Here is a 24,624-nt window from a genome sequence, read left to right as displayed (position 1 = left end):
TCCCTGCTCCTTGGGAGCCTGCTTCTCCCTCTGCTTCTCTCTCTCTCTCTCCCTCTGTCTCTCATGAATAAATAAATAAAATCTTTAAAAAAAATAAATGAAGGATTCCAGGGGCAAGCAGGAGGGATCAAGAGCAACAGCAGGAGCAAATATAAAAGTATAAAATGTAAAGTGCAGCACTGGGCAATGTGTGCAGGATTGAGCCATGCCCACAGAGACCCTGGGGACGCAAGGCAGGGGACGAGCCATAGCCCACCCTCTAAGGGAGTCTAGGCCTGAGGAGCCTGTGCAGGGCTCTTGGCTGGGGGTGGAAGTGGCTTGAATGGGGCCCAACCTTGGGCCTTGAAGTAGGAGACCAGTTGTGTGGGTACTTCTGTGAGCACAGTCTGTGCCAGTGTCTCCCAAGGGGCATTCTGGAAGCGGCGGTAGGGCACAAACTGCACTATGTCACGGGCAGCTGCCTCCCCGGAGCGTGCACGCAGGGGTCCACCATCAGCATCCAGCTGCTCCGTGGCCTCGAAGTCAGCACCACCCACACCCACGATGATCACTGACATGGGCGGGTAAGAGGCACGCACCACAGCCTCACGTGTAGCCTCCACATCTGTCACAGCGCCGTCAGTCAGCAGCAACAGCACCAAGTATTGCGAGGCAGTCCTCTGATGTGCAGCCTGGGTTGCCAACCTGGCCACATGGTTGATGATGGATGCAAAGTTGGTGGGGCCATAGAGGCGAACTTGGGGCAGGGCTTGGCGGTAAGCATCCACAATGCCCTGGATGCCTGGGCAGTAGGGGTTACTGGGGTTGAAGTTCAAGGCAAATTCATGGGAGACCTGCCAATCGGGGGGTACCTGGGCCCCAAATCCAAATGCTGGGAATAGCTTGTCCGAGTCATAGTCCTGAATCACACTGCCCACACTCCACAGTGCTGTCAGGTACTCGTTGACCCCTGTTGGGCTCAGGTAGTGCAGGGATTCCGGGGAGGAAGGATCTCCATTGGAGCCCGTGAAGTCAATGCCCACAGTGAAGTTCATTTGACAGCCTCCCATCAGATAGTCCAGGAATGAATACTGCGTTTCTACCTGGCAAATCTTGACACAAACAGTCCCAGAGTTCTTGTAGCTTTTCTTTTTCTGCTGTTTCTCAAGGTGGATACATTCAAACTCAGCCGGAACTGCTTGCAGCTGGGCCAAGCTGGTGTAGAAGGTACCAAGGAGATCATGTGAACCATCACTGTCATAATCTGAGCATCGCACCTGGATGGGTGTGCTGGGGTCTCCCCCACAGAAATGCTGAAGGGGAACAGAGAAGCGCTTCCATGTAGGGTTCAAGTTGTTCTTGATTACCTCAGATCTGTATGCCAGGTGCCATTTCCCATCACCGTGACGGAAGAACTCCAAGAACGGGTCCGATTTCCCCAGGAAGTCCTTCTTATCTAGGTTTCTGGCCTCCACCTCCATGGTCAGTGTATGAGTATCCTTCATCTCTTGAACAGATACCGTGATGGTCCCCCGCCCAGCAGGTTTTCCAGGCTTCAGCCTCAAGAGTAGAGTTATTATCTGGCTGGACACAATCTGTCCTGGGGAACACTCAGCCCCTCCTAGGAAGTCATCATCCCCCAGCTCAGGTGTCTTGTTGTCTATGTCATAAATGCCAAATCGGAGCTTCTGGACTGTTTCAAAGTGGTACTCAAGCTGCAGAGTCTTGGAGAACTCGGGGCTCGAGCAGTTCCGTACACGCTCAGTTCGGCCAAGCTCAGCCCAGCTGCCCCCTCCCACATCCTGTAAAAGGACGCAGAGTGGGTCAGACTTGGAGCCGATGTCCTTGTCAATGAGGTGGTCACAGGAAATGGACAGTTGAGCCAAGGTCACGCAGTGGGCCGTCTCTTTTGCCGCTTCACAAAATCCATGATTCCTACTCTTATGGACAAACAAGATGCTTATGATTTGTGGTGAAAGAAAAAAAAGCAGGGCAATGTGATAGTGACTTGGGGGAGTAGGGTACTTAGATGGGGTGGCTAGAGAAGGTATGCTAGATAAATCCTGTTGAACCTTAGAGCTACTCTCTACCTTTCTCCATCCCATCTTCTGACCCAGCAGACTGTCTTGAATGTTCTACATCCAGGCCCAACACACTCTGGCCCACTGCCTGTTTTTGTAAATCAAGTTTTATCGGAACACAGCCACACTCATTCATTTGTGTATTGCCTATGGCTTTTCTCATGCTATGATGTCAGAATTGAGTCATTGTGACAGAGACTGTATGGCCCCAGAAAGCTGAAAATATTTCCTTTCTGGTCCTTTACCGAAAATGTTTGCCAAATCCTATTCTGTTTCGATAGACTTCTTTGCCTTCTGGTTTCAGATGGATTTAACCAACAGGGAGTCCTGGCAGGAGAACAGAAGGAGGGAGGAGAGTGATGTCAGTCTATTTTCCTCCCTGGTTCTCTTCTTGTTGAGTTGCCTTGAGCTGAGGAGTCACTGGATTGAAGGTCACAGCTTGTCCAGCCTCTCCAAGGAACTCTCATTTTGGGCTCCAGAGAGCCCCATACCCTCTTTCCTTGAGGCCTAGGAGTGATACAGGCCCCTCTGTTGCTCTTGGGGGTACTGTGCTATCCCTTGTACCCCCTGCACCTTCATATATAGTCCTAAAGTTCTAATAGGAATGTGTCAATTGAGTCCAGCTGGGCCCATGACTGATTTAGAAGGTCTCCTGGGGGAGGTGACATTTGAGTGGAGATCTGATGGCTAAAGAGAAGCCAGATGTTTGAAGAGCTAAGAAAAGAACATTCCAGGCAACGGGAATGGTGTGTGGAAAGGCTCTGAGGTGGCAAAGAACTCAGGATGCTTAAGAAATAGAGGGTAGGAGAGGTGAGCAGGGCCAGACCATGCAGGACCTTTCCACTGCTGGTAAGGAGTCTGGGTTTTATTCTAAGAACAATGGGAAACCACTGAAGCATTTTAAACCAGATTTTGATGTGAGCCAATTAATGTTCTTTTGTGCTAGTCGTTGCATTCGCGAGTTGCCAGATGCAGAGAGTGACTAAAATTGACTTTGAGAAATTTATTGAAGGAACATTTATTTCAGGAGCTCCAAGAAGAGTTAGGCAATGTGGCTTTGGGGCAGGCAGGACCCAGAGCAGATCTGAGGACCTTACCGTAGGAGTTAGTGTCTTCTCGTCTGGCTCCCAACCCATCTATATCTGTGGATCAGATTCCAAACTCTTGTGAGAGAGAATTTGGCTTAACTCAGGCCTAGTGTCTCTTGGGCTCCAGGTGATAGATGGCCAGTGTGGTGAAGTGAAGAAGTCATCTATTCCTTGATTCATTCACAAATACTATGCCAAATGTATGCCTTGTACCATCCTAGGTGCTGGGGGTGCATATAATGATGAGCTAAACAGACCTGTCCATGTCCTCATGGAACCTTCATTTCAAGGGAAGAGAGCCCCTCCTTCTAGGAAAAAAAGTAAACAAGTTATTTCAAAATGTTGCTTGTGGGCGGGGCCTTTATCTGGTCACAGTTCTATAACCAGAGAATGAACAGAGCCTGGCACAAAAGAGGTGTTTAATAAATATTAGTGGATTGACAAACAGATAATAACAAGGGACTTACTTAGGTAGGAGGGTCAAGGAAGGTCTCACTAAGAAGTTGACATTTAAGTTGAGATGGGTAGCATGAGAAGGAGGAGCCATGTGAGGAGCAGGGTATAAGCCCACTAAGTAGAAGGAATAGCACGAGCAGAGGCTCTGAAGTGAGAAGGTACTTAGACACACACACACACACACACACACACACACACACACACACACACACATCTTCAAGAAAGGGGGAATTGATGTGAAGTGGACACACCCCCTCCAAAGAGTCATAATTCAACAAACATGTCAGGAAATGGCTGTGACAATCTCTACTTCAGGGCTTCAAGTGGACTAACTGTAAAGTACTTGAGTTGCCTTGTGAATGACCAAATCTCAGCAACTCTAAAAATGGGGCCATTCATGACTGATTTTAAGTGCTTCAGAGTTTGAAGAAGGCAGAATTCTTTTTCTTCCCACACTCATTCTTGTGGTTTCTGAAATACTTTGAAGCAAAAGCACCCAAACTTGGGGTCACATGAGTTCTAGGAACCCTTTTGGGCTGGATCTTTGTTCCTTGTAACCTCAGTGGAGAGTGTGCTTTTTCATTGTTTCTGGCTGGTTTTGCTCTTTGGATCTCTGAAGCCTCTCTTCCCTTCCCTCTTTTACCTCTGAATTCCTGTATCATATTCCACTGGTTGGAATGATGATGGACACTTTCCCTAAAGCACCAACTTTCCCCCCAGAGGCTGTGCACCTGTCATCTGCTCTTCTAAAGGGCAAGGCCCAAATCACTTTACCTCCAACTGCTTTTTGTCATTATTTGTACATTGTCAAGGTTTATAACATTTACATTTTGTTCTCTATCATATAGAAAAATTAATTTTTGGGGGCTTTGTCCAAAGGTTAAACTGAAACCATCAACTGACAGTTTCAAAGTGTTACAGATTTATCATTTACTCAAGAATGAATTTGTGTAACTGGACTTACTGGACTTAGGTGTAATTACAGTTGTGTCCTTTAAAGGAAATATAGTTAATAAAACTTGGAAGGAAAGATGGTGGAAAGGGGAAAGTATACTACATATTGTGACCATATTGCTATTGTTACTTTAATTATTTGCCATCTGATTTTTATCAAGTCCGTCTAGATTCTGTGTCAATATATTAGATGATTTGTCTATTTGTTTTTGGAGCATTCTGACTTCCTGTTATAATTTGGGTCATTGGTTTTCATGCCCGCTGTGCAGCTGTCATTCCTGAGATTTTTTTTTTTAGGATTTTATTTATTTATTTGACAGAGAGAGAGAGAGAGAGAGAGAGAGACAGCGAGAGAGGGAACACAAGCAGGGGCAGAGGGAGAGGGAGAAGCAGGCTTCCCGCTGAGCAGGGAGCCTGATGTGGGGCTCGATCCCAGGACCCTGGGATCATGACCTGAGCCGAAGGCAGATGCTTGACAACTGAGCCACCCAGGCGCCCCTGAGATTTGTTTTTATTGCACTCCTGCCTTAATTGTTAGGTTTTTATAAAAAGTCTTAATATTTGATAGGACAAATCCAACTGTCTTGCGTCCCTTCTTCAAAATTTTCTTGGCTGTTCTTGGCCCTTTGTTCTTCCTTGTGAAACGTGTTTTTTGATCTCAAGTGCAGAGAGCTGAGTTAATCATACTCCTCAGTTCATTTAATGTGTTATTGTTGGCCCATTCAGGGTTCATTTTCATATTCTTTTCTTATTTATTTTTGAGAGAGAGAGAGAGAAGGCAGGGGGAGGGACAGGGGGAGAGGGAGAGAGAATCTCAAGCAGACTCCAGGCAGAGCATGGAGCCCACGCGGGCTCGATCTCGCAACCCCAAGATCACAGCCTGAGCCAAAAAGAAGAGTTGGTCGCTTAACTGACTTAGCCATCCAGGAGCCCCCATTTTCATATTCTTTATCCCTTTCCACATCTTGCCCACCTGCCCCTGCCATAGGCACCCACTCAAATGTGTTTGATATATTTTGCCTGGGTATCTGTGTATCATTGTAAAATGGATGTTGTTGTTTAGGGTGTATATGTGTTCAAGGGATGCAGACAATTTCATGCAACAGATCTAATTGTTTCTTAATTCTTAAAAGCAATATCAGCATTTTCAGATGTATTGTGCACTGTGTGTACCTCTAGTTGATTCCTTCGAACTGTTGCACGGTATTTCAAAGCTCACATCGGTTACAGTTTTCAATTACATTTCTGCCAGTGATGGACATCTAGTGGTCTTTAGCAACCTACTACACAAACAGTTTTGCAATACACATCCTCGTACATGTCACTGTGTGGTCCTGTGTGAGAGTTCCTACGAAGTACATATGTTCAGGGGAGGGGGATGCTAGGTCCTAGGGCATACATTGATATACTTTCACAAAATACTGCCAGGTTGTTTTCTAGAAAGATGGAACCCATCAGCAATGCATGGAGATTCCATATGACCTTACTTTCCAGTTTTTGCCAGTCTCATGGGAGTAAGGTGGTATCTTACTGTTTTAATTTGTATTTCTTTGATTACTAGTGAGATTGGGCATTTCTTCATTTACTTGTCAGCCATTCAGTTTTCTCCACCTGCAACTTATCACTATCCTTTTCTGAATTTTTCTATTGGAGTCCACATATTTTCTTGTTGATTTTGAGTTTATTTTATTTTCTAGATGTTAATCCCTCATTAGTTTTATATGTTGCAGGCACCTTCTCTCAGGCTCCCATCTACCAGTTAACTATGTGATTTGTTTTTTAAATGGGAATCCTTAAATTTGATGTACCCAGTGCCAGCTTTCCATTTATGGTATGAGATTTGGGATCTTATTTAATAAATCCTCCATTTAGAGACCACAAAAGTTCTCTGACAATTTCTTATGTTAGATTTCTGGTTTTATGTTTGACAATTAGGTCCTCAGAGAATTTGGTGTTCACCTTTGTAAAGGACTGAGGTATTTTTGTCCAAATAATGAGCTAGTTTCACCAAATCATTTATGATTATGGATTTTTTTTGTTAACCAATTCCTATACCAGTATTTCATAGTTTTTATTGCTATGACTCTGTATGATGTGGTAAAATTTGGGAGGGTGAAACTTTCTCATTGCTTTTATTTGCAAAATTGGCTTAGCCAATTCACATTCACTTTAAGTAATTTTTCTGAAACACACACATAATATATTTCATGGATAGGGACAAAGTTTGTAACATTTTCAAGTCTTCCCAAAGTTATATATATTTATTTAGAACTTCTTGTAGGTATTTCAGTGTTTTACGATTTTCTTCATAAAGAAATATTCCTAGGTATATTATAATTTTTGTTGCTATTTGAATAGGATATATAGTTTTTCTATTACATTTTCTAACTGGTAGTTCTTGAAATATAGAAACTTTACAGATATTTGAATGTTGTTATTATATGCAGTAACCTTGCTGAGCTCTCTCATTGGTTCTAATAGTTTATCCATAGATTATCTTACATTTTCTCTTCAGCCAATCATATTGGTTGTAGACCTTTCTTCTCTTAAGCATCATTTGTTTTTCTTGTCTTGTTGGAGTGGCTAAAATCTCAATTACAATTTTGTCAATAACTAGCAAGTATTATACTTTTATTCCTGACATTAACGGGAATGCTTCTAAGGTTTTACAAATACATCTGCCTGTGGTAGACTTTTAGAAAAAATGTTAATTCTCTTTTCATGAAAGTTATATTTTATTAGAACTCTAAAGTTTAACTTTACATATGTTTCATTCAGGTTTGGGTGGAGTAGAATTCAATAAAACTAGGTAATTCAGATTGATGTTTTATAATCAGTTGCTCTTGGGTTTTTTTTTTTAAGATATCTTTTATTGGTTTAAGAAAGTTTTCATTAGTGTATTAATTTTTAAATCATTAATAGATGTTGGATTTTATTGAATGCCTTGTATGGATCAAGATGATGATTCTATTATTTTTTTATTATTTTCTCATTTCCATTTTCTGTTCTCATTTCTGGGATCTTTTATTAGATGAACTTTGAATTTCTTTGGTTATGCCTTTATACCTTTTAGCTTTCATACCATATTTTGCATCTCTTTTTCTTTCTTTATGTTCTGGAAGATTTTCTCAGATTTTTTTCCAGAATGTCCACTAGATCAAAAATTTTAGGCAATAAAGTTTTAATTTCTAAGAGTTCCTTCCTATTTACTGGAAACTGCAGTATAATTAGAGCCTATAATTATCATTACACTTAATAATATTATTTAAAAATGAATATTTTCCTGAATCTCTATGAAGATGCTAATTATAATTTCAGAGATTTTTAAAATACTTTCTCTCTTTTGACTATAAGTCAGTTGTGCAATTTGTTCATCTCAGTTCTCAAATGTCTGGGGACCTTTGGTTATCCATTTATATTTATAATGGAATTGATTGACTAATACTAGAGGCTATTGTGGATTTCTTCCACCTTGTATGAGACTGTTTCCAGCAGGACCTCTCCCCTGAATGAAAGGCCATTATCTTGTATAACCTTCATAGTAACTGTATTTGTTATCTATTGCTGAATAACAAATTATCCCCAAGTTTAGCAGTTTAGAAAAACAAGTATGTATTATTTCACAGGTGTATATTGTCTCATGGTTTCTGTGGATCAGGAATCTGGGTGTAGTTTCAATAGATCCCTCTGACTCAGGGTGTCTCCTAAGCTGGGCTGCAGTTATCTCAAAGCTTGAGGAGATTCACTTCCAAGTTGCTCACAGGGCTATTGGTTGGCCTCATATCCTTGCTGGCTATTGACATGGCAGCCTGTTTCTCTAGAAAAGAAGAGAGGGAGGAAGGGAGGGAGACAGGTGGGGGAGAGGCAGGGAGAGAGATGGGGGGAAAGAGAGAGAGAGAGGTGGGAGGAGGAGACAGCCTTTTTGCAACCCAGTCTCAGAAGTGACATCCTATCTTGGGGCGCCTGGGTGGCTCAGTCAGTTAAGTGTCTGCCTTCAGCTCAGGTCATCATCTCTGGGTCCTGGGATCAAGTCCCGTGTTGGGCTCTCTGCTCAGTGGGGAGTCTGCTTCTCCCTCTCACTTTCCGTCTGTGCTCACTCTCTCTCTCAAATAAATAAATAAAATCTTAAAAAAAAAAGAAGTGACATGCCATCATTATTGCTCTTTGCTATTGGTTATAAGCTGTCTTATACACACTCAAGGCGGTTCTACAAGGAGGGGATTACACAAGGGCATAAATGCCTGAAGGTGGAGATCCCTGGGGGCCATCTCAAAGGCTGCCATAAAACCCTAGGTCCTATTACTAACTCCCAATGAGGAACTGGGGCTTAGCAAGGTTAAGTCACTTGCCCAACATCTCACAGCCAGTAAGTCATAGAATTAAGTCTGGAACCCATATGGAACTACTTTCAAAGTTCGCCCTCTTAATTACTATGCTACCATCTTCCAAAGTGTAGGTGCATCACTGTTGGAACGTAAAATCATTTGAGGTGATACAGAGAGTCTTGGGTTGGTGCTAACATGCCTTTAACAAAATCTTTAACCCTCATTAATCTCCCATTTAACCAAGAAAGAGCTGGCCTTGAGCTCAGAGTCTTGGGAAGACAAGGGTATCTGGCTAGACTTTAATACCATTGCTTTCTGTTAATGGTGTTTACTTCCAGTTGTGGCAAGTAGGAATGGCTTTAAACTAATGATAGTAACATAAAATTTCCTTTAAAAATATACCCTAAACATATGAAATATGTTAATTAAAGTAAAAACTGAAATAGCAAAAATGGCACTCTGGTATGGCAAATGTAGTGATGGTGATCTATGGATTGCTCAAGCTTGGGAAATACTGCCTCAATTATAATGCATCAATTCCAAAAATAACCTCAGGGATAATAAGCCCATTTTTTTTCGTTCAATCTTTTCTCCCTTCATTTTATAGATGTGTGAAATGACATCAAAAGAGGGTGACTTCCCTAGGGTATGCAGTTGCCATGATCACAGCCCAAGTCCCCTAGCCGTCATGCCAGTGTTTTCTTTTCTCCTTCTTTTACCTCTGTTAGTTATGAGCTTGAAACACTTTCTTTTTACTCTCCCTACTCCAACCCTGCTGTTTCCAATTCACTTTCCTCTAATCAGAGTTTCTCAAGAGCAGTGCTGTTGACATCCGGGGCAGGAGAGTTCTTTGTTGTGGGGAGTGTCCTGTGCATTGTAGGATGATTAGAGGCATCCCTGGCCTCCACCCACTAGATGCCAATAGCACGCTCACTCCCGGTTGTGACAACCAAAAATGTCCCCAGATGTTGCCCAGTGTCTCCTGGGTGGGGGGAGGAAAAATCACCCCAATTAGCCATCACTGCTCTGAAGTAGAGTTTTTTATTTCTACAAGATCTCAGATGCTGGTGCTGCTAGTCTGTGGACCACACATTGAATAATATTGCTGTAAACTATATAGCCTAATAAGGTAGCTATTTTTTTCCTTACATTTTTGGAGACTGTGTATGACAACTATAATGCAAAATTAGACTCCATTTAGTACAATATTACTATGTGGAAGGTGGGGATTCTAGCATTAAATTTTCAGAAGCAGATTGTTCTTGGGAGGAGCAAGATGGTGGAGGAGTAGGAGACCTAAATTTTGTCTGGTCCCAGGAATTCAGCTAGATAGGGATCAAACCATTCAGAACACCTACGAACTCAACAGGAGATTGAAGAAAAGAATAGCAGCAATTCCATGAACAGAAAAGCGACCACTTTCTGGAAGGTAGGACGTGCGGAGAAGTGAAACCGGGGCGATATTTGGGAGGATAGACGGCGGGGGAGGGGGCCTCCGTCGGCCGCTTCTGGCAAGTGATAGAGCCCCGGAGCACAAAATCAGAACTTTTAGAAGTCGGCTCCGCTGAGGGACGTCGCTCCAGTGGCTAACGGGGGGGTGGTGGAACCCTCATGGGACAGTGTGGTCTCAGGACCCTCGGGGTCACAGAAAGACCGGGAGTGCCTGAGTGCAGCAGAGCTCCCAGGTATCGGAGTGGGGAAGCCGGCTGCAGAGACGGAGCCGAGGCGCAGGCTCTCATTTCGGGGTTGCCATAAACTGTGATCCGCGGCCCAGTCGGGCCACTGCTCCTCCATCAGGGACCCAACAAGTGGCACATCTGGAGAGACTCCCCTTCCTCCCCCAGGAGGAGCAGCGTGGGAGCGCACCGCAGGGATCTGCTGGGTTTGGAGACTCCACACGGGGTCGGGTGCCGGAGATAGAAACGCTTGGTCACAGGCCAGGTGAGCACGGAGTGCGGCCGGAGACTGGGGAGATGGGAGTGATTGACTGCTTTTCTCTGGGGGTGCACTGAGGAGCGGGGCCCCGAGTTCTCGGCTCCTCCGGGCGGAGATTGGGAGGCCACCATTTTCACCCTGGTCCTCCAAAGCTGTACCGAGAGCTTGCAGGGAACAAAAGCTCCCGAGAGAAAACCTGAGCAGATGACTTAGCTTGGACCTGCAAGGGCAGGGCAATTCCGCCTCTGGCAAAGACATTTGGGAACCACGGCAACAGGCCCCTCCCCCAGAAGATCAGCAAGAACAGCCAGCCAAGACCAAGTTTACTGATCAATGAGAACGGCAGAACTCCAGCGCTAGGGGAATACAGCACATAGAATTCATGGCTTTTCCCCCATGATTCTTTAGTCTTTCAAAGTTAATTTTTTAAATTTTCTTTATTTTTTTCTTTTTCTATTATTTTAGTTGAATTTTTCTTCTTTCCTTTTTCAACCAACATCTTATCAATTCCTTTTTAAAAATCTTTTTTAATTTTCATTTTTACAGTCATAGTCTATTCCTTCATTGTATTTAACCTTATTTTTGTGTGTGTGTATATATATATATATATATATATATATATATATATATATACATATATATATATGTTTTTCTTTCTTTAAAATGTTGGGATACAGTTTCTTCTAACAGACCAAAATATACCCTAAATCTAGTGTATGACTTTGTCCTAGTCTCCCGCCTGATCACATTCTCTCTTTTTTTTAAAATTTTTTTTCATTCTTTTTTCAAATGACATCTTATCAATTCCTTTTTTAAAATCTTTTTTAATTTTCATCTTTACAGTCATATTTCATACCTTCATCATATTTTCCCTTATTTCTGTATATATATAAGTTTTTCTTTCTTTAAAATTTTGGGAGGCAATTTCTTCTAACAGACCCCAAAATCTAGTGTGTGGCTCTGTTCTGCTCACCAGACTGATTATATTCTTTTTTTTTTTTCCTTTCTTTTTCCCCCAGTTTCAGGTCTCTTCTGATTTGTTTAGTGTATATTTTTCTGGGGTCATTGTTACCCTTTTAGCATTTTGTTCCCTCATTCATCTATTCTCCTCTGGACAAAATGACAAGATGGGAAAACTCACCTCAAAAAAAAGAACACGAGGCAGTACCGACTGTCAGGGACCTAATCAATATGGACATTAGTAAGATGTCAGAACTAGAGTTCAGAATGACGATTATAAAGATACTAGCTGGGCTTGAAAAAAGCATAGAAGATACTAGAGAATCCCTTTCTGGAGAAATAAAAGAACTAAAATCTAACCAAGTTGAAATAAAAAAGGCTATTAATGAGGTGCAATCAAAAATGGAGGCTCTAACTACTAGGATAAATGAGGCAGAAGAGAGAATTAGTGATATAGGAGACCAAATGATGGAGAATAAAGAAGCTGAGAAAAAGAGAGATAAACAACTACTGGATCACGAGGGGAGAATTCGAGAGGTAAGTGATATCATAATGCAAAACAACATTAGAATAATTGGGATCCCAGAGGAAGAAGATAGAGAGGGGTAGAAGGTATATTGGAGTAAATTATAGCAGAGAACTTCCCTAATTTGGGGAAGGAAACAGGCATCAAAATCCACGAGGCACAGAGAACACCCCTCAAAATCAATAAAAATAGGTCAACACCCCGACATCTAATAGTAAAACTCACAAATCTCAGAGACAAAGAGAAAATCCTGAAAGTAGCTCTGGACGAGAGGTCTGTAACCTACAATGGTAGAAACATTAGATTGGCAGCAGACCTATCCACAGAGACCTGGCAGGTCAGGAAGGACTGGCATGATATCTTCAGAGCACTAAACGAGAAAAATATGCAGCCAAGAATACTATATCCAGCTAGGCTGTCATTGAAAATAGAAGGAGAAATAAAAAGCTTTCAGGACAAACAAAAATTAAAAGAATTTGCTAACACCAAACCAGCCCTACAAGAAATATTGAAAGGGGTCCTCAAAGCAAAGAAAGAGCCTAAAAGTAACATAGACCAGAAAGGAACAGAGATAATATAAGGTAACAGTCACCTTACAGGCAATACAGTGGCACTAAATTCGTATCTTTCCATAGTTACCCTGAGTGTAAATGGGCTAAACGTCCCAATCAAAAGACACAGGGTATCAGATTGGCTAAAAAAACAAGACCCATCGATATGCTCTCTACAAGAGACTCATTTTAGACCCAAAGACACCTCCAGCTTTAAAGTGAGGGGGTGGAAAACCATTTACTATGCTAATGGACATCATAAGGTGGCAATCCTTATATCAGACAAATTAGATTTTAAACCAAAGACTATAATGACAGATGAGGAAGGACACTACATCATACTTAAAGGGTCTATCCACAAGAAGATCTAACAATTTTTATTTTTAATTTTTTTTTAGATCTAACAATTTTAAATATCTATGCCCCTAACGTGGGAGCAGCCAATTAGATAAGCCAATTAATAAAAAAAATCAAAGAAACACATCAACAATAATACAATAATAGTAGGGGACTTTAACACCCCCCTCACTGAAATGGAAAGATCATCTAAGCAAAAGGTCAACAAGGAAATAAGGGCTTTAAATGACACACTGGACCAGATGGACTTCACAGATATATTCAGAACATTCCATCCCAAAGCAACAGAATATACATTCTTTAGTGCACATGGAACATTCTCCAGAATAAATCACATCCTGGGTCACAAATCAGGTCTCAACTGGTACCAAAAGATTGGAATCATTCCCTGCATATTTTCGGACCACACTGTTGTGAAACTAGAACTCAACTACAAGAGGAAAGTTGGGAAGAACCCAAATACTTGGAGGCTAAAGAGCATCCTACTAAAGAGTGAATGGGTCAACCAGGAAATTAAAGAAGAATTTTAAAAATTCATGGAAACAAATGAAAATGAAAACAGAACTGTCAAAATCTTTGGGATACAGCAAAGGCGGTCCTAAGAGGAAAGTATATAGCAATACAAGCCTTTCTCAAGAAACAAGAAAGGTCTCAAATACACAACCTAACCCTACACCTAAAAGAGCTGAAGAAAGAACAGCAAATAAAGTCTAAACCCAGCAGGAGAAGAGAAATAATAAAGATCAGAGCAGAAATCAATGAACTAGAAACCAAAAGAACAGTAGAACAGATCAACAAAACTGGGAGCTGGTTCTTTGAAAGAATTAATAAGATTGATAAACCCCTGGCCAGACGCATCAAAAAGAAAAGAGAAAGGACCCAAATAAATAAGATCGTGAATGAAAGAGGAGATCACAACCAACACCAAAGAAATACAAACAATTATAAGAACATATTATGAGCAACTATATGCCAACAAATAAAACAATCTGGAAGAAATGGATGCATTCCTACCTAGAGATGTATAAACTACCAAAACTGAACCAGGAAGAAATAGAAAACCTGAACAAACCCATAACCAGCAAGGAAATTGAAGCAGTAATCAAAAATCTCCCAGCAAACAAGAGCTGAGGGCCAGATGGCTTCCCAGGGGAATTATACCCAACATTTAAAGAAGAATTAATACCTATTCTTCTGAAACTTTTCCAAAAAATAGAAATAGAAGGAAAACTTCCAAACTCGTTCTATGAGGCCAGCATTACCCTAATCCCAAAACCAGACAAAGACCCCATCAAAAAGGAAAACTACAGACCAATGTCCCTGAGGAACATGGACGAAAAAATTCTTACCAAAATACTAGCCAGTAGGATCCAACCATACATTAAACGGATTATTCACCACGACCAAGTGGGATTTATTCCTGGGCTGCAAGGTTGGTTCAACATCTGCAAATCAATCAATGTGATACAATACATTAATAAAAGAAAGAACAAGAATCATATGATCCTCTCAATAGATGCAGAAAAAGCATTTGACAAAGTACAGCATCCTTTCTTGATTAAAACTCTTCGCAGTCCAGGGATAGAGGGTACATAACTCAATATCATAAAAGCCATCTATGAAAAACCCACAGCGAATATCATCTTCAATGGGGAAAAACTGAGAGCTGTTCCCCTAAGGTCAGGAACATGGCAGGGATGTCCACTGTCACCACTGCTCTTCAACATAGTACTAGAAGTCCTAGCCTCAGCAATCAGACCACAAAAAGAAAGAAAAGGCATCCAAATCAGCAAAGAAGTGAAACTCTCACTTTTTGCAGATGATATGATACTTTATGTGAAAAGCCCAAAAGACTCCACCCCAAAATTGCTAGAACTCATACAGGAATTCAATAAAGTGGCAGGATATAAAATCAATGCACAGAAATCAGTTGCATTTCTATGCACCAAGAACAAGACAGAAGAAAGAGAAATGAAGGAGTTGATTCCATTTACAATTGCACCCAAACCCATAAGATACCTAGGAATAAATTTAACCAAAGAGGCAAAGAATCTGTACTCCAAAAACTCTAGAATACTCATGAAAGAAATTGAGGAAGACACAAGGAAATGGAAAAACGTTCCATGCTCATGGATTGGAAGAACAAATATTGTGAAAATGTCTATGCTACCTAAAGCAATCTACACATTTAATGCAATCCCTATCAAAATACCATCCGCTTTTTTCAAAGAAATGGAACAAATAATCCTAAAATTTGTATGGAACCAGAAAAGACCCCGAATAGCCAGAGGAATGTTGAAAAAGAAAAGCAAAGCTGGCGGCATCACAATTCCGGACTTCCAGCTCTATTACAAAGCTGTCATCATCAAGACAGTATGGTACTGGCACAAAAACAGACACATAGATCAATGGAACAGAATAGAGAGCCCAGATATAGACCCTCAACTCTATGGTCAACTTATCTTTGACAAAGCAGGAAAGAATGTGCAATGGAAAAAAGACAGTCTTTTCAACAGATGGTGTTGGGAAAATTGGACAGCCACATGCAGAAGAATGAAACTGGACCATTTCCTTATACTACACACAAAAATAGACTCAAAATGGATGAAGGACCTAAATGTGAGACAGGAATCCATCAAAATCCTTGAGCAGGACACAGGCAGCAACCTCTTCAACCTCAGCCGCAGCAACTTCCTCCTAGAAACATCACCAAAGGCAAGGGAAGCAAGGGCAAAAATGAACCACTGGGACTTCATCAAGATAAAAAGCTTTTGCACAGCAATGCAAACAGTCAACAAAACCAGAAGACAACTGACAGAATGGGAGAAGATATTTGCAAATGACATATCAGATAAAGGGCTAGTATCCAAAATCTATAAAGAACTTCTCAAACTTCACAACCAAAGAACAAAAAATCCAATCAAATGGGCAGAAGACATGAACAGACATCTCTGCAAAGAAGACATCCAAATGGCCAACAGACACGAGAAAAAGTGCTCAACATCACTTGGCATCAGGGAAATACAAATCAGAACCTCAATGGGATGTCACCTCACACCAGTCAGAATGGCTAAAATTAACAAGTCAGGAAATGACAGATGTTGGCAAGGATGCGGAGAGAGGGGAAACCTCCTACAAGGTTGGTAGGAATGCAAGCTGGTGCAGCCACTTTGGAAAACAGTATGGAGGTTCCTCAAAAAGTTGTAAATAGAGCTACCCTATGACCTGGCAATTGCACTACTGGGTATTTACCCCAAAGATACAAATGTAGTAATCTGAAGGGGCACATGCACCCTGATGTTTATAGCAGCAATGTCCACAATCGCCAAGTATGGAAAGAGTCTAAATGTCCATCAGCACATGAAAGGATAAAGAAGATGTGGTGTATATATACAATGGAATATTACGCAGCCATGAAAAATGAAATCTTGCCATTGCAATGACGTGGATGGAACTAGAGGGTGTTATGCTAAGCGAAATAAGTCAATCAGAGAAAGACAAGCATCATATGATCTCACTGATATGAGGAATTTGAGAAACAAGACAGAGGATCATAGGGGAGGGGAGGGAAAAATGAAACAAGACAAAACCAGAAAGGGAGACAAACCATAAGGGACCCTTAATCTCAGGAAATAAACTGAGGGTTGCTTGAGTGGAGGGGGGTGGGGGGATGGGGTGGCTGGGTGATGGACATTGGGGTGGGTATGTACTATGGTGGGTGCTGTGAATTGTGTAAGACTGATGAATCACAGACCTATACCCCTGAAACAAATAATACATTATTTGTTAAAAAAAAAAAAAAGCAAATTGTTCTTGAGGGCATTAGGGAACACACATAATCTAGTTTTACTCCGTACCCTTGGCAAATTAGAAATCAACTGTATAAAGGAAAGGCTTTACAAAAACAATCATTTCATTATTTGTCTTACTTGAAAAAAAAAAGTAATGAGCCTCACCTATGTATTTAGCAAGCACGGTTTGAGAAAAGTTTGTAGAGTGTGTACACTTGAAGTGAATAACCGCTAAATGTGTGCTTGCGATCCACGTGAAGGCGGGGGAGGGCTCCGACTCTTGCTAGGTGGCAGAATTTCCATTTTTAATTGCTTAGGAGAACTTCCTGAGAGAGCTGCTCATTAATGAGGATTTGGAGGCAGTTCCGTGTATAAGCAGTAAGGGTTGTAATGCTGTCCTAAGTATCTTCAATTATACATGAGGGAGTGGGCTTTCTATCACAATCCGGCAAAAAAGCTCTTCTTGGGCTCCTGGGGAATTTTCGTGCATTAAGGATTGAAACTTTTTCTGGATCCTTTTGTCCAATGAAGGTACAACGTGCTCTTGGTAAGGGGAAAAAAAAAATCTCTGTATTGCTCTTCTGAGTAAGAGTGAAAGTGGGTTTTTAAAATTCAGAACCATAGTTAGAGCCCATATTTGACTCCCTTTCTTTCTTCTTTCTCTTTCTAACCCCACCGTCTCCTCCCTCAACCCCCTTCTGCCTCTTTCTCTTCTTTCTGTTACTTTGATCTTTTTGCAAAGTGGGTATAATGAGGCACACGTGTTACCCTTTTGTTTTGTACTCTGAGACGCTCTGCTTTGCTTTTTTGTTTTCCTTAAAAACGAGAACAAAAGCAGCACAGTTCCAGGAAATGGGATGTGAAATTGTTTATCAGCTATACAAATTTTCCACCATATGGCATTAGTTGATACTAGATGATTCCCATTTCTTTAGGCAGCCAAAATTTGGGAAGAGCAGAGTTCAGGCAATGAAGAGAAGATGTTCCAAATATTAGGATTGATCAAACCGGCATGTGATGCACTCTGTTTCTGAAAGTTTCCCGGCAGAGTCTGCATTATGTCAGGAAGGTCAGGCTGGAGGAGCCAGTCCTCTTCCTGGCTGCTCACCAGAATCACCTGGGGGAGCTTTCCAAAAGAGGCCAGTGTATTTTTAGCCTTGGGTTCAAATCCTGACATCTCTATTTTTTAAAAAGCCCTCCCTGAAGACTTAGATGGAGCCAACTTGGCTCTGGTCCCAAATGGCATTTGGAACCAGTAAATTAGCAGAGCTGAAAGGTCCCTTTGAAGGGCTTGAGGACTCCCTGAGATCCTCCATGATTTTAGGAACTCATTCAGGTCAAGGGTCATGTGCACCATGTGGGGGGTAATGGTAGCCAATATTGTGTAGCCCCAAATGGCATGGCACATGCCTAGACAAGTCAAATCCTTGTTCCCCTACTGCTTGCTTGGACAAGTCATCCAGTCTCTCTAAGCCTGTTTTCTTGCCTGTAAAATGGTGCCAACGCTTATGGGGATATTGTGGGGATTAAGGAAATAATGTATGTGAAGTGCTTAGTAGGTTCCCTGACACATAAGTGCTCAGTAAGTGTTAACTATTAGGGGCTCAACACAGTTATTTTTATCACGAGGACTTGAGGTAGCATGAGCTAATAAGCTAAACCATTGAGATGCTTCCTGTTAGAAGCAGAAGCTTGAGAGTCGTTGTGATCTGAATCTAAACTCAGGAAAGGGATAATGGGGATATTATTTACTCACAGGAATGGATGGCCTTTCCTGCTTCCCAAATACTCAGGAGGATTCGGCTTAAACATATCGTTCTGGACACTTACTGAACTTTTGATACTGGGAGCCACACTACACTTTTTTTCTGTTACTCTGTTCTTGTTCTTACCTAGGGCTTTTGCATCTGCTATTCCCTCCAGCTGGAATACTATACTTCTGATATTCACATGGTTTTTAATTATCTTTTTTTTCAGTTGTTCTTATTGCTGTTATAACTTATTTAACCTCTCTCTCCTCTACTAATATGTAAGCTTCGTGGAAGCAGAAACCTTCCTTCATTGTTGTATCCCAGGCCTTAGAACAGTGCCTAGCACATAGTAGGCACTCAGTAAATATTGAGCCAATGAAAGAATATTGAATGAGTGAATACCGATCAGAAGAATGAATGAATGAATGAATAAAACGACATATGGAGGTTAAAGCCATAGTTGTTTATAAAGAAACCAGGGTATCTGTACACAAGCAATCTTAAGACTTAAAGGGACCACCAAGATGATTAACTTCCAAGTATTCATTTTTACAGGTGATGGTATCTTTGGAGATGAGGGCCAGGTTTAGTGTCCTGGTATCCAGGCTTTTTACCACCATTTACTCAGTTACTAAAATTTGGGCATGGGTTCCATTGAATGTAAGGATGCCCATGAAGACAAGGGAACTACCAATTTGAAATTAGGATTCGTGCTGTATTGGTTGTGTTGTCCTGAAATATTGAAAATGAGTGACTAGAGGTCTTGGAGCAGCCAGATTATCCTATCATATATCCTGACAATGAAAGTCTTTCTCAGGGTGGTGGTCGTGTGTGCCTAAATGCTTCCCCCCACCCCTCCCAGCATTTGGAAATAGTAAAGGTTAATCCAAAAAGTGACTGAATTTGACTCAGGGAGTCTCCTTGGACCTCTGTGTTTAGTGCTGGGAAATTGAAGATATCAAAGCCGTAGCCATAACAAGTAGATTGTATTAACACTTAGCTTGGCTTCCTGATAATAACACTGGGGATGGCCGCACTCCACTTGGTTTCACTGTCTGAATGGAAGGGGTCCAGGACAATCACAAATACCCAGATATTCTCAGCTCAGGCATCTGGGATTGAAAGCTTCTCCTGCAAAAGAGATGTTGTAATGGAGGCTTCTATATTCATTCATTCATTCATTCATTCATTCATTTACTCAGCATAGAGTCATCAAATGGCTACTGTTATGGGATGAATTGTGCCCCACCTCCAATTCATATGTTGAAGTCCTAACCCCCAGTATGTCAGAATGTGACTGAATTTGGAGATAGGTATCTTTGCAGAGGTGAGTAAGTTAAGCGAGGTCATTAGGGTGGGCCCTAATCCGATATGACTGATGTCCTCATAGGAAGAGGAAATTTGGACACAGACACAGAGGGAAGACCATGTAAGGACACAGGGAGAACATGGCCATCTACAAGCCAAAGAGAGTGGCTGCAGAAGAAAGCAACCCTGTCAACACCTTGATCTTGGATTTCCAGTTTTGGGAATGATGAGAAAATAAATTTCTGTGTTTAAGCCACTCAGCCTATGGTACTTTGTTATGGCAGCCTAAACAAGCAAATACACATACCTTATGCCAGGCATTGAGGATACAGAATTAGATGGGACCTAATTCAGACTGATGGGGAGCTCATAGTTTTGTGTTCCTGTGAGTTCAGTGGGAGCCACTTAAGCAGTAATAGGCAGGTGGCCCTTACCTCCACCTGCTTACTTGGAACCTCAAGCTTCCTGCAAAGGACCTTTAATTCCCATGTGGCAGACCTTGGTGGTGTGTCACCGTGCCACAAATGCTCACAGACAGGTCCGTCTGTCAGCTGCAGTCACTGTGTTGGGTCTCCTGTGTTTGTACCTATTAGCTTGGGGACATCAGAGGATACCTCATTGCTTCTGGACTCTACTCTGAAACCCTGATTTCCACGCCAACCCTGATTTCTTAATCCTGCCAACAGTTGGGGAGTGCCACAGTAGTAACCTTTGATCAGTGAAAAAGTGGGGAGGTTGTGTTATGTCCCCTGATTGTGAATCCAAGTTTTGTAGTGTCCTTTGTGAAAACAGAACCTTTAGTGTAATGGGATGAGTTAGGGGTCAGGATTCTTTTTCCACATGGATGTCTAATTAATAAAGCACCGTTAATAATTTGTCATCAATCAAATGTCCAAATACATGTGGGGCAATCCATTGGTTGGCCTCTTGGTCGCTCCTTGGAGAGGTACCTACAACTGTCTTTTTAAAAAAAATTCTATTTAAATTCAATTTAATGAACAAACACTGTATTATTAGTTTCAGGGGTAGAATTTAGTGATTCATCAGTTGCATACAACATCCAGTTCCCATTACTTCAAGTGCCTTCCTTAAGGCCCATCACCCAGTTACCCCATCCTCCCACTCACCTCCCCTCCAGCAGCCCTCAGTAGAAGTACCTACACTGTCTTAATTTCTGTACATACACAGTAGTCTTCTTCCATAAATCTCCTCTGTGTATCTTTCTTTTCCAAGTGTTTATTTAAATTCCAGTTAGTTAACATACAGCATAATATTAGTTTCAGGTGTACAATTTAGTGATTCAACACTTAATGTACAACAGTAGGTGCTTGTCACAAGTGACCTCCTCAATCCCCATCACTATTTCACCCATCCCCCTATCCACCTCCCCTCTGGTAACCAACCATCAGTTTGGTCTCTATAGTTAAGAGTCTGTTTCTTGGTTTATCTCTTTTTTCTTTGTTCATTTGTTTTGTTTCTTAAATTCCACATATGAATATTTAAATTCCACGTATAGTATTTGTCTTTCACTGACTGACATATTTCACTTAGCATAATACTCTTTAGCTTTATCCATGTCATTGCAAGTGGCAAGATTTCATTCTTTTTTATGGCTGAGCAATAGCCCATTGTTTTGTTTTTTGTTTTTGTTTACCACATCTTCTTTATCCATTCATCAGCTGATGGACATTTGGGCTATAATGTAATCATTATAATAAATTATAATAATTTGGCTATTGTTGATAATGCTGCTATAAACATTGGGGTGCATGTATCCCTTTGAATTAGTATTTTTGTTCCTTTGGGTAAAAACCACCTCTGTGTATCTTCTAGTGGATGAATTCCTTCAGCTTTTGCTAATATGTGTATATTTAGCTCTCATAGTTTTCAGTTAGTTTATTTCAAAATAATTGCAAATGTATATAGATAAGTTGGAAGAGCAGCGAAAGCAACACCCATATCTCCCTTACTCAGGTTCCCAAATTTCTACCATTTCACTCCATTGATTCATCACCCTTTTTTCCTTTCTTTCCCATATATGTCTGCGTGTGTGTGCAAACTCATTAGCATTAGTTTTTCTGAATCATTTGAACATAAGCTACATACATGTTTCCTTATCACCTTTAAATTTTTCTCTGTGTATTTCCTCCGAACAAAAACACTCTTCTAAATAGCCACCATATAACCCTTCAAGTAAGGAAATCAGTCTTGAGACTACCCTGCCATCTAATCTGTACACCTTTTTCAGATATTGTTACCTGTCCCAATAGGTGGTCATCCATGGTCCCACCCAGGAACATGCATCGCATTTTGTTATCATGTCTCCTTCGATCTGGACTAGTTCCTCAGCTTATCCCCAACTTTCATGTCCTTGACCATTTTTATGATTTTCATTATAAAACTTTGGAAGGGGAGGCCAGAATATGATCTGCCTTGGTGAATATTCCATGGGCAGTAGAAAAAAACTGTGTATTCTACTATTGTTGGGTGTGGTGTTCTATATATGTCCATTAGATCCTGTTGGTAGATTGTGTAGTTCAGGTCTTCTGTATCCTTGCCAATTTTCTTTCTAGTAGTTCTGTCTGTTGCTAAGAGGGGCATGTTGAAATCATGATATTCATATAGCTATTCTGCCTTTTAAAAGACTAGTGTTTGCATGGCATATCTTTTGCATTCTTTAATTTGATCTACTAATATTGAGTTTGAAGTGAATTTCTTGTAAGCAGCATATAGTTGAATCTTACTTTGTTATCCATTTTGCCAATCTGCCAATCTCTGCCTTTTAATTGGTGTATTTAGACCACTTACATTTAAGGCAATTATTGATATGTCAGAACTTAAGGCTGCCATTTTATCATTTGTTTCCTGTTTCCTTCCCCTGTTTCTCTTTTCTTCCTTCCTGTAGTTTCTCTGAATACATTTAAGATTCCATCTCGATTTATTTCTAGTGTTTTTAAAGCTGTGCATTTATTTATTTATTTAAGTAAACTTCCCCCCCAGTGTGGGGTTTGAACTCATGTCCCTGAGATCAAGAGTTGCATGGTCCCTTGACTGAACCAGCCAGATGCCCTTTCTAGTGTTTTTAGGTATATTTCTTTGTATAGTTTTTTGTAGTGATTGTGCTGGATATTGCTATCTATCGACAAACATATATTATGAATTATGTGTATGTTTATTATACATTTTATGATATAAAGATGTGTAACATTCAATTTACAAATAATTAAAAATGCAATACTCTTTATTGTAAATTTCAAATATCCAATTAGTTCTCACAGAATTCTTTTGTTGATTTCCACCAAACTCTTGTATTCTTAGCCAACCTATGATTGCATTGATGAGTGAGTGTAGTTTTGACAAGAATGTTAGTTTTTTTTTAGATAAATGAGCAAGACAAAAGTGAAATGATGAAAACATGGGAATTTCACTTAATTGCCAATGACATAACTAACTTTTTTTGCTGAATTGGATAACCATCTCAAATACTGGAAGGATATTTCTTCTTTGCTGTTATTCATAATGTGATGACTACTTGTAAGTTTAATCCACATTATTAATATTTTTCCATCTTTACTGAGATATACTTGACATACAACATTGTGTAAATTTAAGATGTACAATGTGATGATTTGAAACACAAATATATTGTAAAATGATTACCACAGTAAGGTGAGTTAACATATCCTTCATGTCACATAGTTATCATTTTATTGCTGTTGTTATGGTGAGAACATTTAAGATCTTCTCTCTTAGCAACTTTCAAGTATACAATGCAGGATTATTAACTATAGTCACCACCTTTAGATCCCCAGAATTTATTCCTCTTATACCTGGAAATTTGTATCCTTTGACCAACACCCCCTCATTTCCACCATCCCCTAGCCCCTGCTAACTGTAAATCTACTCTGAGTTTGGCTTTTTAAGATTTCATGTAATAATACAATCATACAGTATTTGACTTTCTCTGTCTGACTTATTTCACTTAGCATAATGCCCTCAAGATTCATCTCATGTTGTCCAAAAACCCAAATGTCAGGATTTCCTTTTTTTTTTTTTTAAATGTCTGGTTACAACTGTGTATTGGTTAGAACCTCCATAGAAATGGTTACAACAGTAGTTGCTGGAGTTGGAGGTGAACCTGAGGGGATTTTAAAGTGGTGTCCACTTAGTATCCAATTCAGAGAGAAATTGATATTGATGAATAACAAGCTCATTTTCCGTGGCTTTGTGTGTCATTCTCTCCCAGGATTTGGGGAAAGCAGGGCTGAGACAGAGACAGATTTTGGATGGTATCATTTGAACACCTGGATCCTGCTATGTCCAAAACTCTATCTTTGGATTTCTTGGTCATGTGAGCCAATAAGATTTCCTTTTTACTTAGGTGGGCTTGGGCTGTGTTTTTTTTCCACATACCTAAAAGTCTCCCCAGCTGTGCTCTTCATTGAAAAACCGTTAAGAAGGTCTTTGAAGGTTACTTTTAAAAAGTGTGGTAAAAACCACAGAATATAAAGCTTGCCATCTGAACCATTTCTAAGTGTATAGTTCAGTAATGCTAAAAATAT

At 40.7% G+C, this 24,624-nt stretch overlaps 1 protein-coding gene across 1 annotated transcript; it reads right to left on the bottom strand.

Annotated features, from left to right (window-relative positions):
• Positions 1–269: 269 nt before the first annotated feature.
• On the bottom strand, positions 270–3,196 carry LOC113913038 (copine-1-like). Its single transcript, XM_035723977.1, has 2 exons — positions 3,158–3,196; positions 270–1,919 (listed from the first exon to the last, which is right to left on the bottom strand). The coding sequence occupies exons 1-2, from the start codon at positions 3,194–3,196 to the stop codon at positions 270–272; spliced, it is 1,689 nt and encodes a 562-aa protein (XP_035579870.1).
• Between the last annotated feature and the right edge of the window lie 21,428 nt (positions 3,197–24,624).

Source organism: Zalophus californianus, chromosome 14 (genome assembly GCF_009762305.2).
Source record: "Zalophus californianus isolate mZalCal1 chromosome 14, mZalCal1.pri.v2, whole genome shotgun sequence".
Taxonomy (NCBI): domain Eukaryota; kingdom Metazoa; phylum Chordata; class Mammalia; order Carnivora; family Otariidae; genus Zalophus; species Zalophus californianus.
The sequence above is the reverse complement of the archived record's forward strand: the minus strand, read 5'-3'. Positions and strand labels throughout refer to the sequence as shown.